This window comes from Talpa occidentalis, unplaced genomic scaffold, assembly GCF_014898055.3.
Source record: "Talpa occidentalis isolate TD23 unplaced genomic scaffold, MPIMG_talOcc4v2.1 talOcc4.590, whole genome shotgun sequence".
Classification (NCBI taxonomy): Eukaryota; Metazoa; Chordata; class Mammalia; order Eulipotyphla; family Talpidae; genus Talpa; species Talpa occidentalis.
Genome location: NW_023604962.1, coordinates 1 through 12,877, shown reverse-complemented (window position 1 = coordinate 12,877; position 12,877 = coordinate 1). Strand labels below are relative to the sequence as shown.

General features: G+C 40.5%; 1 protein-coding gene across 1 annotated transcript; it reads right to left on the bottom strand.

Moving 5' to 3' along the window:
- Window positions 1-3,284: 3,284 nt before the first annotated feature.
- Window positions 3,285-10,508, bottom strand: LOC119260161 (protein FAM228B-like). The gene is made up of 6 exons (XM_054687818.1): window positions 10,436-10,508; window positions 8,233-8,320; window positions 7,986-8,142; window positions 6,378-6,485; window positions 5,916-6,060; window positions 3,285-3,525 (listed from the first exon to the last, which is right to left on the bottom strand). Exons 1-6 carry the CDS (start codon window positions 10,463-10,465, stop codon window positions 3,493-3,495), a joined length of 561 nt encoding a protein of 186 aa, XP_054543793.1. The 5' UTR covers window positions 10,466-10,508; the 3' UTR covers window positions 3,285-3,492.
- Window positions 10,509-12,877: the final 2,369 nt, after the last annotated feature.

The window sequence follows — 12,877 nt, the reverse complement described above, 5'->3', positions numbered from 1 at the left end:
GGGGAGTTGGAGTATTGTTTTCTGATTGCAACTTCCTTTTAATGACGCTATTGTGTATGTTAGCCCTTTTCTTCCAATAGAATAAAATGGGGTCCTTTGTCATAGCTGCATATCCTATGACCCTTGAGAAAAGGGTTTGGAGAGTGACTGTAAAAGTTCCAGGTTTTGAATGAAGTAAAAATGTACCCCCCAAAAATGTTAGAAATAATTGCTAGATTGTCCTTTTAAAGTTAGTCCTTTGCTGAGTTTTTAAGTAGGCACTTGATTCTCCAGACATAACCCTACTAAATCAGAGATCTTATAGCAGTGGAATCTTTTCCTCACTGTTTCTCCCACTAAACTCTAGGCTAGAGGGCTTGTGTCTGGTCATCTTTATATCCCCAGCATCTGGCAGAATATCTGACCCCCCCCCCCAAAAAAAAAAAAAGACAATAAATACTTATGTAAATAATGAATAATTAAATGAGACCTACTCTTGACTTCTACATGAAATGAAATTCAATATCAACATAATCAATATTTAAGTGACTGAAGACTCTTCAGCCAAGAGAGAATCAACCTTATAAGCCTCACAGTAGACCTCTGTAGAGTTGCCATTTTGACCTAGTCAGAAAGTATCTTTATTCATTTACGACTGTAACAGAGAAAAGCAGTTCTATGCCCCAAAGTTGTTTATTTTTTTTTTTTTTTATAAATAGAGGCATGTTTTATTTATTTATTTTATTTGTTTGTTTGTTTTGTTTATACATGCACTGGGTACAGTCAGAAGCACGGGAGGGTGAGAGAATTCACCAGAGCCAGAGCAGGGAGCAGAGCAGGCAGAAGGACCGAAGTACACTGCTGAGGGGAGCAGCGGGCGGCAGGAGAGGTCTGCGCGCCATGTGGGACCCTCCTCCGGTGGCCGGAGAGCAGCCGGGGATCGAACCGGCGCCGCAGAGGCCGCGGGCAGCTTCGCAACCCAGCGCTCAACCGCTGCGCCACCGGGGAGGCCCTGCCCCAAAGTTGTTTAAGACAAAAATCTCAGTGTCATTTGTGAAGTGTTAGTCTTGTCCATAGAATAAACTTGCACTTGGATTCTATTTTAAAAATTCTAAATAGAGGGCCTCCCTGGTGGCACAGTGGTTGAACGCTGGGTTGCGAAGCTGCCCGCAGCCTCTGCAGCACCGGTTCTATGCCCGGCCACTGGGCGAGGGTCCCACATGGCGAGCAGACCTCTCCTGCCGCCCTCTGCTCCCCTTAGCAGTGTACTTCATCACTCTGCCTGCTCTGCTATCCGCTCTGGCTCTGGTGAATTCTCTCATCCTCCCGCACTTCTGACTGTACCCCAGTGCTTGTATAAATAAATAAATCTAAAAAAAAAAAAAAGTTCTAAATAGATTTAGGCTGCCTTTTATAAAGAAGGCTTCTGAAATATCCAGATTTCGCCTGAACAGGAAGACTACCATGGAGTAAGCATTAATGAATGATTCATGGGAAAAGGACTAGCCTCACTTTACCTAAGCTTTTCTTCTGCCAGATAAAATCAAGGTAGAGTTAACAATACTCCTTTAATGATGATGTGATTTCTAGAAGTCTGACTTGACTGATGAGGTAATATAAAAGGGGGGAAGAGACTAAAGAGTGTTATATCCTTCAGGACCTCCCCCTAAATTCCAATCCCTCAGCATGATCTCTAACTGGCCTGCCTGTCTCTTCTGTCTCAGCCTTCTTCAGCCATTCCCCCTCTTCTTACTGCCCATGGTGGTCATTGGCAAGGCCTGTCTGGCCCCATCTCTCTGGCAAAATGCCTTCCCTCAGCACTGGACTCTTGGTGGAATGCTTCCTTCTGTGACTTTGTGTTTGGCTGTGTCTTCGTGGCCCCGGGGGTACATACCTAACCGGAGCGGGGATCAGGTACTCATAATTTCCTCCTAGGATTTTATTAGACTTTTGAACAAAAGCACTGAGACTGGGAGAGGTATATGCGTCATGTTCAGGACAGCACTCTAGGGAGAAGGCCTGGGGTCTCTTGTACCAGGCCCAGTGTTGTCAAGGTGCTTACCCTTCATGAGGAATTCCTGTTTTTCTCAGGATTCCATGAGGCACATCCATCCGTACATCAGGACACATAAGCCATCTAATGGATCCCAGTTTTACTTTTGCTTGTTAGTTCTGGTTAGCTTGTTACTGACAACCCACAGGATCCTCATTAATTAGAAACTGTATGAGCCTTCAGAGAATATGTGAGATATTGGAACTGGTATTCTTGCCCAAGCACAGTGAAAGGAAAGGACTCCACTCTCTGCCAAACAGAGTGGGAAACCATAGCTTGCGATATGATGTTATCTGGAGTTTGCTTCATAATCATCCAGTTGAAGGACAGGGATGGCAAAAACAATAAAAAAAAAAAAATAAATGAAGTCACCCATTTGAGGATGAGAAGTAGGTATAGATACAGATGAAGCAAGACTGGCCATGAAGTGACCATTCATTATTGAAGCCAGATGCTGGATACATTAGGTGTCATATAACGATCTTGATTTTTGGCATACTTTTCAAAAAGTTCCCTAAAATTAATCTAGTTGTTACATTGATTGGGCATGAGGCATTGGAAGACTGGATAAGTATCAGGGAAAAGTAAAGTGAAAGAGGATGAAGGCTATAGAATGAGAGGGTTAAGTGAATAAAGCAAGAATTAAAAGCTCAGATGCCAGAAATCTGCAGTGAAGGCATAAAACTAAATACAAGGTCACGCTTATTTATTGTCAGGGCCACCATGAATAAATCCCATTCTGTTCATGGCCCTCAAGTGGATACATTGATCTTGTGAGTTGTTGAATTACAACTCCATTTGAATTAACAATGCTATCAGTCTTTCATGGGAAGGCTAGAGCAGTGGCTGGGAAAGAGGAGACTCTGATAACTATGTATGTATGTGGAACGGATGGAAGGAAAGGGCTCAGACCCCCCAGCTTTTGCAAAGGCTCCCAGGTGTCCCCTTTTCCAATGTTCGAGAACCTACTATGTCAAATTGTGACAAGAAGTAAACTTACCATGACCAAGGGTGATATGCAGAATCAACAAGTGGTTAATCACTTGTGGGTAAACTCAAAAGGAATTTTTTAATTTTCTTAGGACTACTGGACAAACCTGGGGAGAGTACCCGGGTGTGGATTTTAAGAGTACCTTCCCAAGGAGGCACAACTTAATTTAGGGAAAGATCGAATGAATTGAGACAGACATTTGGCAAGGTAGCTATTATTTTTATTGGATCTTTCCAATAATACTTCTTAACATCTGGGAAAATAATTTGTAATAAGTATTAATACATGATATTGTTACTTCTTAATTATCATACTGATACTGAACTCAAAAGTGAAATTTATTACAGATTCTTTCTTAGACATAGTACAATTCTTGAGTGCCTTCCTTGGTCCTCACCCTGAATGATTGCTGCTGAGGGGTGGCTTCCTCTGAAGCAGTCTCCTTTTATGTCCTCTTTTACCAGGAGGGTTAGGGTATGTGCTCCTTGGTTGTTAAAAGCTTCTGAAGATGACAGGAGAGAAGTGTTAAATGAGAGGCTTGTGAGAGCAGAAAAAGTTCCTCCGCCCAGCACAGCTGATGCCCCTGCAACTCCTGCCAGTGCTGGCAACTCACCTCGCAGGCAAGGCCCCGTCTAAACCTCCTGCCTCAGTCTCTCCTTATTCCATCTGGATTCAGACACAGGCAGAGATTTGGGGAGAGTCAATCCTTTCACAGGTGGGATACATCACTGACGTGTGATGATTTGGGAGCCCTGCTTTTAGATGTCAATATGTCTGGAGTACTAATGTACACTAGGATTATTGTGAGTTAGGAAAAATGAGATTCCTTTCTGCACTTCTCTTTTTAAACCTCTCACCTTCACTAACAGCTGACAGATGACCCTCTGACTTCACTGAGAAGAATGAAGGAAACATAATTTAAAAGCCTCCTTACAAAGTTCACCAAAAGCTTCATCTACCTCCATGTATCTGCTTTCCTTCCCCTCACAATGGACGGGCTATCCTGCCCTCCTGTCTGCCCTTCAGGTCCCGGGTCCCATCTCTTTACAGGTGAAGAGAAGAGGCGGGAGGGGGAGTGGATGAGGGAATGGAGATATGCCAATATCTCTTAAGTAGAGATAATGAGAAGGATTCTCAGAAGAAAAGATTTGGTCAGAGGTCTGAGTGAATTGAGGGAGTCAGGTATGGAGTCATTCTGGAAAAAGAATGTTCCAGACAAATGGACTGGCAGAGACAAATGCCTGAGATAAGAGTGAGACAGGCCTGTTGAGAACACCAGGAAAAGCCAGCGAGGATGGAGGACAGCGACTGTGGAAAGAAAAGCAGGAGACGGGGTTTGCAGAGGCGGCAGGTGTCCAACCATACAGCTGGTTAGAAGCCACGATTAGGAGTTAGAATAAGATCCAGTGTCAGAAGAAGCCATTCGAAGACTTTGAGGAAGGAAAAAATCTGGCCTAATTAACATTTTTTTTTAACTATGGCTGCTGCATGGAGAACTGAGTACACAGGGGTGAGAGCAGAAGAGGGAACCGTCCAGGCGGCCAGTGCTCTAGGCTGGGCCAGAGCGCAGAGACGGAACTGAAGCCTGCAGTGAGGAGCAGAGAAGCGCAGGAGCCAGCCCAGCCCAACGCCTTTAGCAGAGGATGCGTGTGAAAGTACTCACTTCCAAAAGCAAATCAAAGATGACTTCTAGAATTTTGTCCTGAGGCATCCTGGTCGGATTATGGTGCTAGCCGATGACCCAGTGGGAAACTGGAAGGGAAGCAGTTTGTACCAGAAGGACAGAAATGCAAAAGTAAGAAATAATCCTGTCTGGGCCTAGTTAAATTCAAGATACATGTAACCATTACAACAACACATGAAGAAGGCTTACAGGGTATGATTATAAAACAAGTAAATTTGTTTTCCCTCTCTATCCATTTAAACCTCTTCTGGTGGGGGTACTTATTCCCCGACCTCACTTCACCCGCTGTCTTTTCTTCACTGCACCCATTACCACGCACATGATAAGTCTGGTTGTTTACTACCAAGTCTCCTGCCCCCACACACTGTCTGACTCAGAGTAGGAGCTCGTTAACGTTTTGGGGGAGAAAGCAAGCAAGCACGTGGGAGGACACTAAGACATGACAATGAAAGGAGCTGACCCATAAAAGAAAGTTTTAGTGCATTTTCCCTAAGTGAGTAAAAAAAGTAGTTTCCTTAGTCCTTAGGGGGTAAAGACCAAGAGGATGAAAGAAAGCTGCATACACAGAAACCAAATTACTCCCACGTTGATTTTAACTGGGAGATGGGGCTGTGACTTCTCCAAACCCACTCCTCTGAGAGTCTGTGCTCCAGGCCTGGCATACAGGGAGCGGAGACAGGAACTGAGGGAGAAGTGGCACTGAGTCCTGGAAGCCACAGTCCAGGCTGCACTGTCAAAGGCCACAAGTTGAACCATAGTTACCTGAGAATGAGAAGTCTGTGTTCTGTGAACCCCTGCATTTTACATTTGGGACTTTTACTTCTTAAATTCTACTTTAATTTAGTATATAGTCCTTCTGAGAATTTTCAACATTATTGGTTGAATTAAGGAGAACAAAGTTTTGGGCCTAGCTGAGGTGTGCTAAGAGGTAGAAATGGTGGAGAGACAGCAGGACAAAAACAGAAGGAAGGGAGCTGAGGAAATCCTCTAGTCCACCCACCACGGGGCACCTCATGTATTGCTCCAGGGACTACTCTCTCCATTCCTCTAGGCTTCTCTTTCTCTCCCTACCTCTGGGAGCGGGGGATGCACTGACCCATCTCTTCCTGGAAGCCTGCTGTACAGAAAAAAAATTCCCAGCTGCTCAGATTTTGATATCAGCAGTTGCCACATTGTATATTGCAAAATGGGACTAGCCCGGCTCTCACCGCATCCTGGTCCTCATCCCTTTCCACCTCCAGGCTGAGGCTCAGGGAAGAAAAGTGCCCTTCAGAGTTGGCCTCCTTGGGACTTGGGTTCTTTCCCTCCTGATAGCATAGAGGTTCTTTTTCCAAAAAAGATGACCCTTTATTTCTAGAGGGAAGAATCAGGAGAGAATTTTCTTATCAACTCAGTTGTAGCATTTAATACTTTATTTACATTTGAAATTGTTGAGTTCTATATGAACTTACAAAAAGAAACCCAAATAAATAACATTACTTTGCTCCAGTAGTTTTTTCCATCTGAAAGGAAAGGTGCCACCTCACCCAGACAAAGCAGTACAGGCTGTAAGAGGCTATAAGAGAATCTGGGATACACCTCAGCCCTGATGCCAGCAATTTAAAAGGAGGGCAAAATACAGCAAGCATCCAAAATGATGTAAGTTTAAAGCTCTCAACTATTGGGCTTACCCATAAACAATAGCTTTTTCTTCTTCCTGAGATGCCAAAAGATGAGGTGCTCTCACTGAGGGTTCCACATCAAAGCTACACTCGTTAAAATTCACTTTCACTTTTAACCTTGAACAAAATAATATGTGTGAGGGTGTTTTGAAAGCTATACTACAGAAATTATTGTTACACATTGACTGTAATTACATCGTCCACAATACTACTAAATATTGGTATATTCTAGTATATATACTATTGTATATTCATGGGTATTAAGAGTTGCTAAAACCATGAGGGAGATTGTTTACTGAGAACCAAGAATCAGCTAGACAAAGTTTAAAGTACTCTCTATTCACTGAGAGCTTATACTCTAATGCAATAAGGAGCCAGCGAGATTGTGACACTGACAAGCAGAACTACAAAACTCTTTTCCCCAGAGAGAATCCAAACACGAGGGTGGTGAATGTCAAAAGTGTGGGCAGCTGGGCTCGCAGTGGTGGGCAGAGCACAGGAGAAATAGATTTCAGGGAAGATGCAATAACAGGGCTAGCAGGACACGAGCCCTGTCCCATCTGAAATGTGGGGACACTAAACTGAAGATTGCCACAATGAGCCTAGACCTTTGGAAGGAGATGAGGTGGGCCCCAGGTAATGACTGTGTCAGAGAGGGAGAAACAGAAGCAAATACTTCTGTTTTCCCAAATTAGGTGAAAAGAACACCCAAAAATAAAGTCAAATAATAGGAAGACAAAGGAATCCACTGTCAAGAGGTAAATCAACAGAACCAGATTCAGAAATGAACCTATTGTTGGGATTATCACATAGCAAATTTTTTAAAACTATCATGCATATGTCAAAGACATATTAATATGTCACCTTCTAGTGGGAAGGTGAACATGTATAAACAGATGGATATTTTCAGGAGAAATGAAACTATGTGAAAATGCAAATAGAAATGCTAGAAATAAAAATCATTACATCAGAGATGAAGAATTCCTTAGATGGGCTCCAGTATATGGAACAAAGCTAAAGAAAAATTCACTTGATGGGCTGATCAGCAGAAGGGATACAACTGAGGAGAAACTCAGGAAGCTTAAAGATAGGTCTATAGAAGCTGTCCAACTGCAATACAAGTAGGGCGGGGAAATGAAATACAAAGGACAGGTATCCAAGAACTGGGAGCGATGGGTCAATATGAAATTATCTCACATATATATCACTGGCGTCTCAGAAGAAAACACAAAGAATTGGGATATAAGTGGGATAAAACAAAGAATGGGATATAATATTTGAAGTGAAAGTAGACTAAAATTTACCAAAAAAAAAATAATGAGATATCAAACCACAGATATAAAAATCTCAGCAAGCCCTAAGAAAGACAGAAAGGAAAGGAAAACAACCCCCCTCACACACACAACTAAACACAGTATAATTCAGCAAATAGAAACCAAAACAAAGAGAAAATCTTGACAGTATCAAAAAAAGTATCACAGAGAACGAAGAGAGGAATTACAGTAGATTTCTCACTGAAAAATGAAATTTTTAACAATCATAACAGACAAAATTTGCATCACTGTCTTAAAGTTTTCCATGAGATTCCACAATATTTTTAATTATATTAACTGTTACCTGCTCCTTTTACAAAATTCACTTTCTATGTAGCATTTAGGCACTTTAAGCCACTCATTCGGAGTCATAAATTGCCTTGAATTAGAAATTCTCGGGAATCTGGAAAGCAGTCTGGCCTTCTCAACCTCTTTAAATTCTTTCATTGTATATATTTTGCCTGCGAGAAGATTAAACAAAATTAGCACCCCTAAATGTAGCTCCCATTGTTCCTGGATATGAAATCACATAACAATTAGGAACTAAGTACCATTCTCACACTGAAGAAGAGTTCTTTTTTCATCATCCTTGTCAAATTGTACCTTTTTCAAAGGGTCACGAAGTGGTGGGATGGTGACCTAGAAGAGAAGCGCTCCTTAAGGTCTGGGTTGCAGGTGTTTGTCAGTCTATTCTATGCATGAATGTATGGCTCCACTGCCAGAAGAATCAAGAATACATTATCTACACACCAATAACCTAACCATTAAATATATTTAACACATTACAAAGAGACGTGTTACCACTACCTTTTTAAGCAAGGCCCTGCAGCCAAGAAAACATGATTCATTCTTGGGCCTCCCCGGTGGCGCAGCAGTTGAGCGCTGGGTTGCGAAGCTGCCCGCAGCCTCTCCAGCACCGGTTCGATCCCCGGACACTGGGTGAGGGGTCCCACATGGCGCGCAGACCTCTCCTGCCACCCGCTGCTCCCTCAGCAGTGTGTTTCGTCAGTCTGTCTGTTCTGCTACTTGCTCTGGTTCTGGTGAATTCTCTCACCCTCCCAAGCTTCTGACTGTACCCAGTGCTTGTATAAATAAATAAATAAATCTTTAAGAATAAACAAACAAACAAACAAAAACATGATTCATTCTTGTTTGAAAAGTATTTTCAAATCACTGTGGCTATCTTTTGGCAATATGAATGAAAACAATGTATAATATTTAACTCTGTAGTTCACTTCTAGCAAGTTATCCAAAGGAAAGCTTAAGAAATAAATAGCCGTTGGGCCTCCCCGGTGGCGCAGCGGTTGAGCGCTGGGTTGCGAAGCTGCCCGCGGCCTCTGCGGCGCCGGTTCGATCCCCGGCTGCTCCCCGGCCACCGGAGGAGGATCCCACATGGTGCGCGGACCTCTCCTGCCACCCGCTGCTCCCCTCAGCAGTGTACTTCGGTCCTTCTGCCTGCTCTGCTCCCCGCTCTGGCTCTGGTGAATTCTCTCGCCCTCCCGCGCTTCTGACTGTACCCAGTGCATGTATAAACAAAACAAACAAACAAATATAATAAATAAATAAATAAACATGCCTCTATTTAAAAAAAAAAAAAAAAAAAAAAGAAAGAAATAGCCGGGCCTCCCGGTGGCGCAGCGGTTGAGCGTTGGGTTGCGAACCTGCCCGCAGCCTCTGGGGCGCCGGTTCGATCCCCGGCTGCTCCCCAGCCACCGGAGGAGGTCCCACATGGCGCGCAGACCTCTCCTGCCACCCGCTGCTCCCGCAGTGTGCTTCGGTCCTTCTGCCTGCTCTGCTCCCCGCTCTGGCTCTGGTGAATTCTCTCACCCTCCCGCACTTCTGACTGTACCCAGTGCTTGTATAAACAAAAAACAAACAAATAAATAAATAAACATGCCTCTATAAAATTAAAAAAAAAGTCATTTATAAAAAAAAAAAAAAAGAAATAAATAGCCACAGGATGCCACCATAATGTAATTTATAAGCAATAGATCCAAAGATCCAGATGTTCAAAACAGGGAATATGTTTTTTAAAATGATGGTATAGAAAGATGATTAAATATGCTCTGCTATTTCCAATCATGTGACCCTGGACAAGTAATCTACCCTATCTGTGACTCTCCTGCCTCAACTGTGAATTATTTCATATATAGCACTGAAGATGAAGTAAAATGAAAAAAAAAAAAGTCAACACTTGGTTAAGCCCCCGTTATAAGTCAGCTGCCATTAAGAATAGAATATCATGTGATGAGTAAAACTATATGTCTACATTTATTGACAAAGAAAGAAGTAAATCATAAAAAAAAAAAAAAAAAGTAAATAAAAACTATTGAGGAAAAGAAGTACATTATAAATCCAATGTATGGTATGTGTGTATACACACAAAAAGAACTCTTAAAGTATACTCAGAAAATGTTAATGAATTAATTCTGGGTAAAGGAATTATGAGTAGTCTTTTCTCATTTATCTATGATGAAAATGTACTATTTTTGTACATTTAAAAGTTTATGAAAACCTATGAAATTTCTAAAACTGACCTCTTATCCAATTATTAAACAATATTTTCAAATTTACAGATATTTAACTTACTTTGGCCTTTGCCTTTTTTGTTCCTTCCTAAGATACGATAATGGTTAACTCTTCTTAAGATGTTACAGTACTCTTAGAGAATCACTAAAGATCTATTCACATATTTGGGCTGCTCAAAACAACCAACCACATAATACAAAAATTAAAATAAGAAATCTATCCTACCTTCAGAAAACTGGGATCCTCTTTAGTCATATAAAAAGGATCATACTCTTTTGGATCATAATGTTCTATAAATGCAGTTCCCTATAGGAAGGAAATAAAACACAGGAAAAAGGAAGTTCACAATAAATTTTGAGCATAATAGTACTCAAGCTCAGTCAACAACATGAGTGACAATGCAAGGGAAAGGAAAAACTGAATTTGAAATTAAATTTAATTTATCCAAATAACAAATGTTAAAGTAATGGAAGGATGCTACTTAAACTATGCAAATTTTTAATTGAAAATGTCAGAACATTAAAATATTTGGCATTATTTTTAAGGATTAGTAGTCAAATATCTAGGATCTCTTTTAAATGCCAGGAGAACAGAACTATTTTATAGCTTTGAAAATAATCAAATTCCAAAAGAAAAAAACCGGGCCTCCCCAGTGGTGCAGCGGTTGAGCGCTGGTTGCGAAGTTGCCCTCAGCCTCTGCAGCGCGGGTTCGATCCCCGGCTGCTCCCCGGCCACTGGAGGAGGGTCCCACATGGCGTGTAGACCTCTCCTGCCGCCCGCTGCTCCCCTCAGGAGAGTACTTCGTCACTCTGTCTGTTCTACTCTCCGCTCTGGCTCTGGTGAATTCTCTCACCCTCCCACGCCTCTGACTGTACCCAGTGCTTGAATAAAATAAATAAATAAATAAATCTTTAAGAAAAAAACAAACGGACAAAACATATATATAGCCTAAACCTAGCATCAAAATTTTTTAAATGGTATTTTAAATTAATTTAAAATTAATTTAAAATTTTAAATTTTAAATTAATAATTACATGGCGGGGGAAGAGAAGAAAACTGGTTATAATATACACATTGAAAGCCAGACCAAAGCCTCTTCCTCCATCCTTTCCAAATGCTCTGGATCTGAGAAGGTAATTGTATAACAGAGTCTAGATTAGCCATATCTGAAAGAAGGGGGCATGGTGTTTGGATGATATACCCTTAATTTTAAAACCAACTGAAAAGAGTATCAAACGATCTCTTAATACCTGTTTATTCACATATTTTAAAAAACCATCTAATTCTTCTCTTCTCCTATTTTTAATCTTCTTATGTGAACAAACTTTTTCTATAATTTTCTTCTGGAGAGGATTTGCCACATGGTCAACCCATCTTTTGTATAATATCTCCTTTCTTCTTGTATTTAAGAAGTCATGATGTTTCAAATACTTATCTAGTTCCTAGTAAACAGTGATAGAAAAGACAAATATATTATCCTGAAGTTTTTTTATTCTAAAATTTAAAAGTCTTTATATTCCTAGGAATAACCTACAAAATCATTATCAATTCAATCATTTTTTGGCTTCTACTGTGTGACACACACTATACTGGAAAGGAGTACGAAATGAATGAGACACAGCCCTGCTCTCCTTGGGATACAGACCACATGTCTACAAAACAAGGGAGAAGGAATAATATAATAACACACACACACACAAAAGACATGAGATAGACAGTAACTGAAGACACAGAAGAGAGGAAACTATTTTGCAGAGTTTTAAAAGATTTCCAGTTTGGTGATTCCTCAGAAAGTTAAACAGGATTATTATATGAACCAGTAACTTTATTCATAGGTATATGCCCTAGAGATTATAAAACAGGGATTCAAACAGATACATGTACACCACTAGTCATTATAGTATTATTCACACTAGCCAAAAGGTGGAAACGACACAAGTGTTCAACAAGAGATGAATATATAAACAAATTTGGTATATAAACACAACAGAATATTATTCAGCCATAAAAGGGATGAAGTTCTGATATATGCTATAATGAAGAACATTGAAAGCAATATACTAAGTAAACCAGATACAAAAGGTCAAATGTTATAGGATTCCACTTACATATCAACAAAGTAAATTGGAAGCTAGGGACTCGGGTAATGAAATGGTTTTGGAAAGACAGTGGTCAAATTTGCACAAAAAGTTAATAAAATTAATGTCACTAAATTGCACACTTAAAGTAGTTACTAGTGGCAAATTTTATATTATCTGTATTACACTATAATGAGAGAAAGGGTTACATTTAAAAAAATAAAAAAGATTCCCTAGGTGAGAGACATTTGGTATGAGTCCTAAGGAGTGACAAGTTATCTAGGAAGAGAAGGGATGACAAAGAATAAGGAATAAAAAATATTCGCTGAGAAAAAAAAAAAAACAAGCATAAAGAGGCAGAATTGTCTACAACCTGGTCTGAATGACAAGTAACACACAATTCCATTCTCTGAATTTTAAATTTTTTATGAGGACATACTACATCAAAGTAAAAAAATTTAGCTTTGAGACATTCTGTAGCCAATTCTTCCTTAATTGCATAATTTTCTCTATATAATATGGAATGAAAAGCTGCATCAATATCTTCTTTAGCTAATGCTAAAACAACAAATGAAAATTTGAAAATCAA

Coding starts and splice junctions, on each gene's coding strand:
- LOC119260161 (XM_054687818.1), bottom strand. CDS start 10,465: ATGACTAAAGAGGATCCCAGTTTTCTGAAG. Junction 8,321..10,435: donor AGGATCCCAGTTTTCTGAAG/GTAGGATAGATT, acceptor CTTCTCTTCTAG/GTCACCATCCCACCACTTCG. Junction 8,143..8,232: donor TCTTCTTCAGTGTGAGAATG/GTACTTAGTTCC, acceptor ATCTTCTCGCAG/GCAAAATATATACAATGAAA.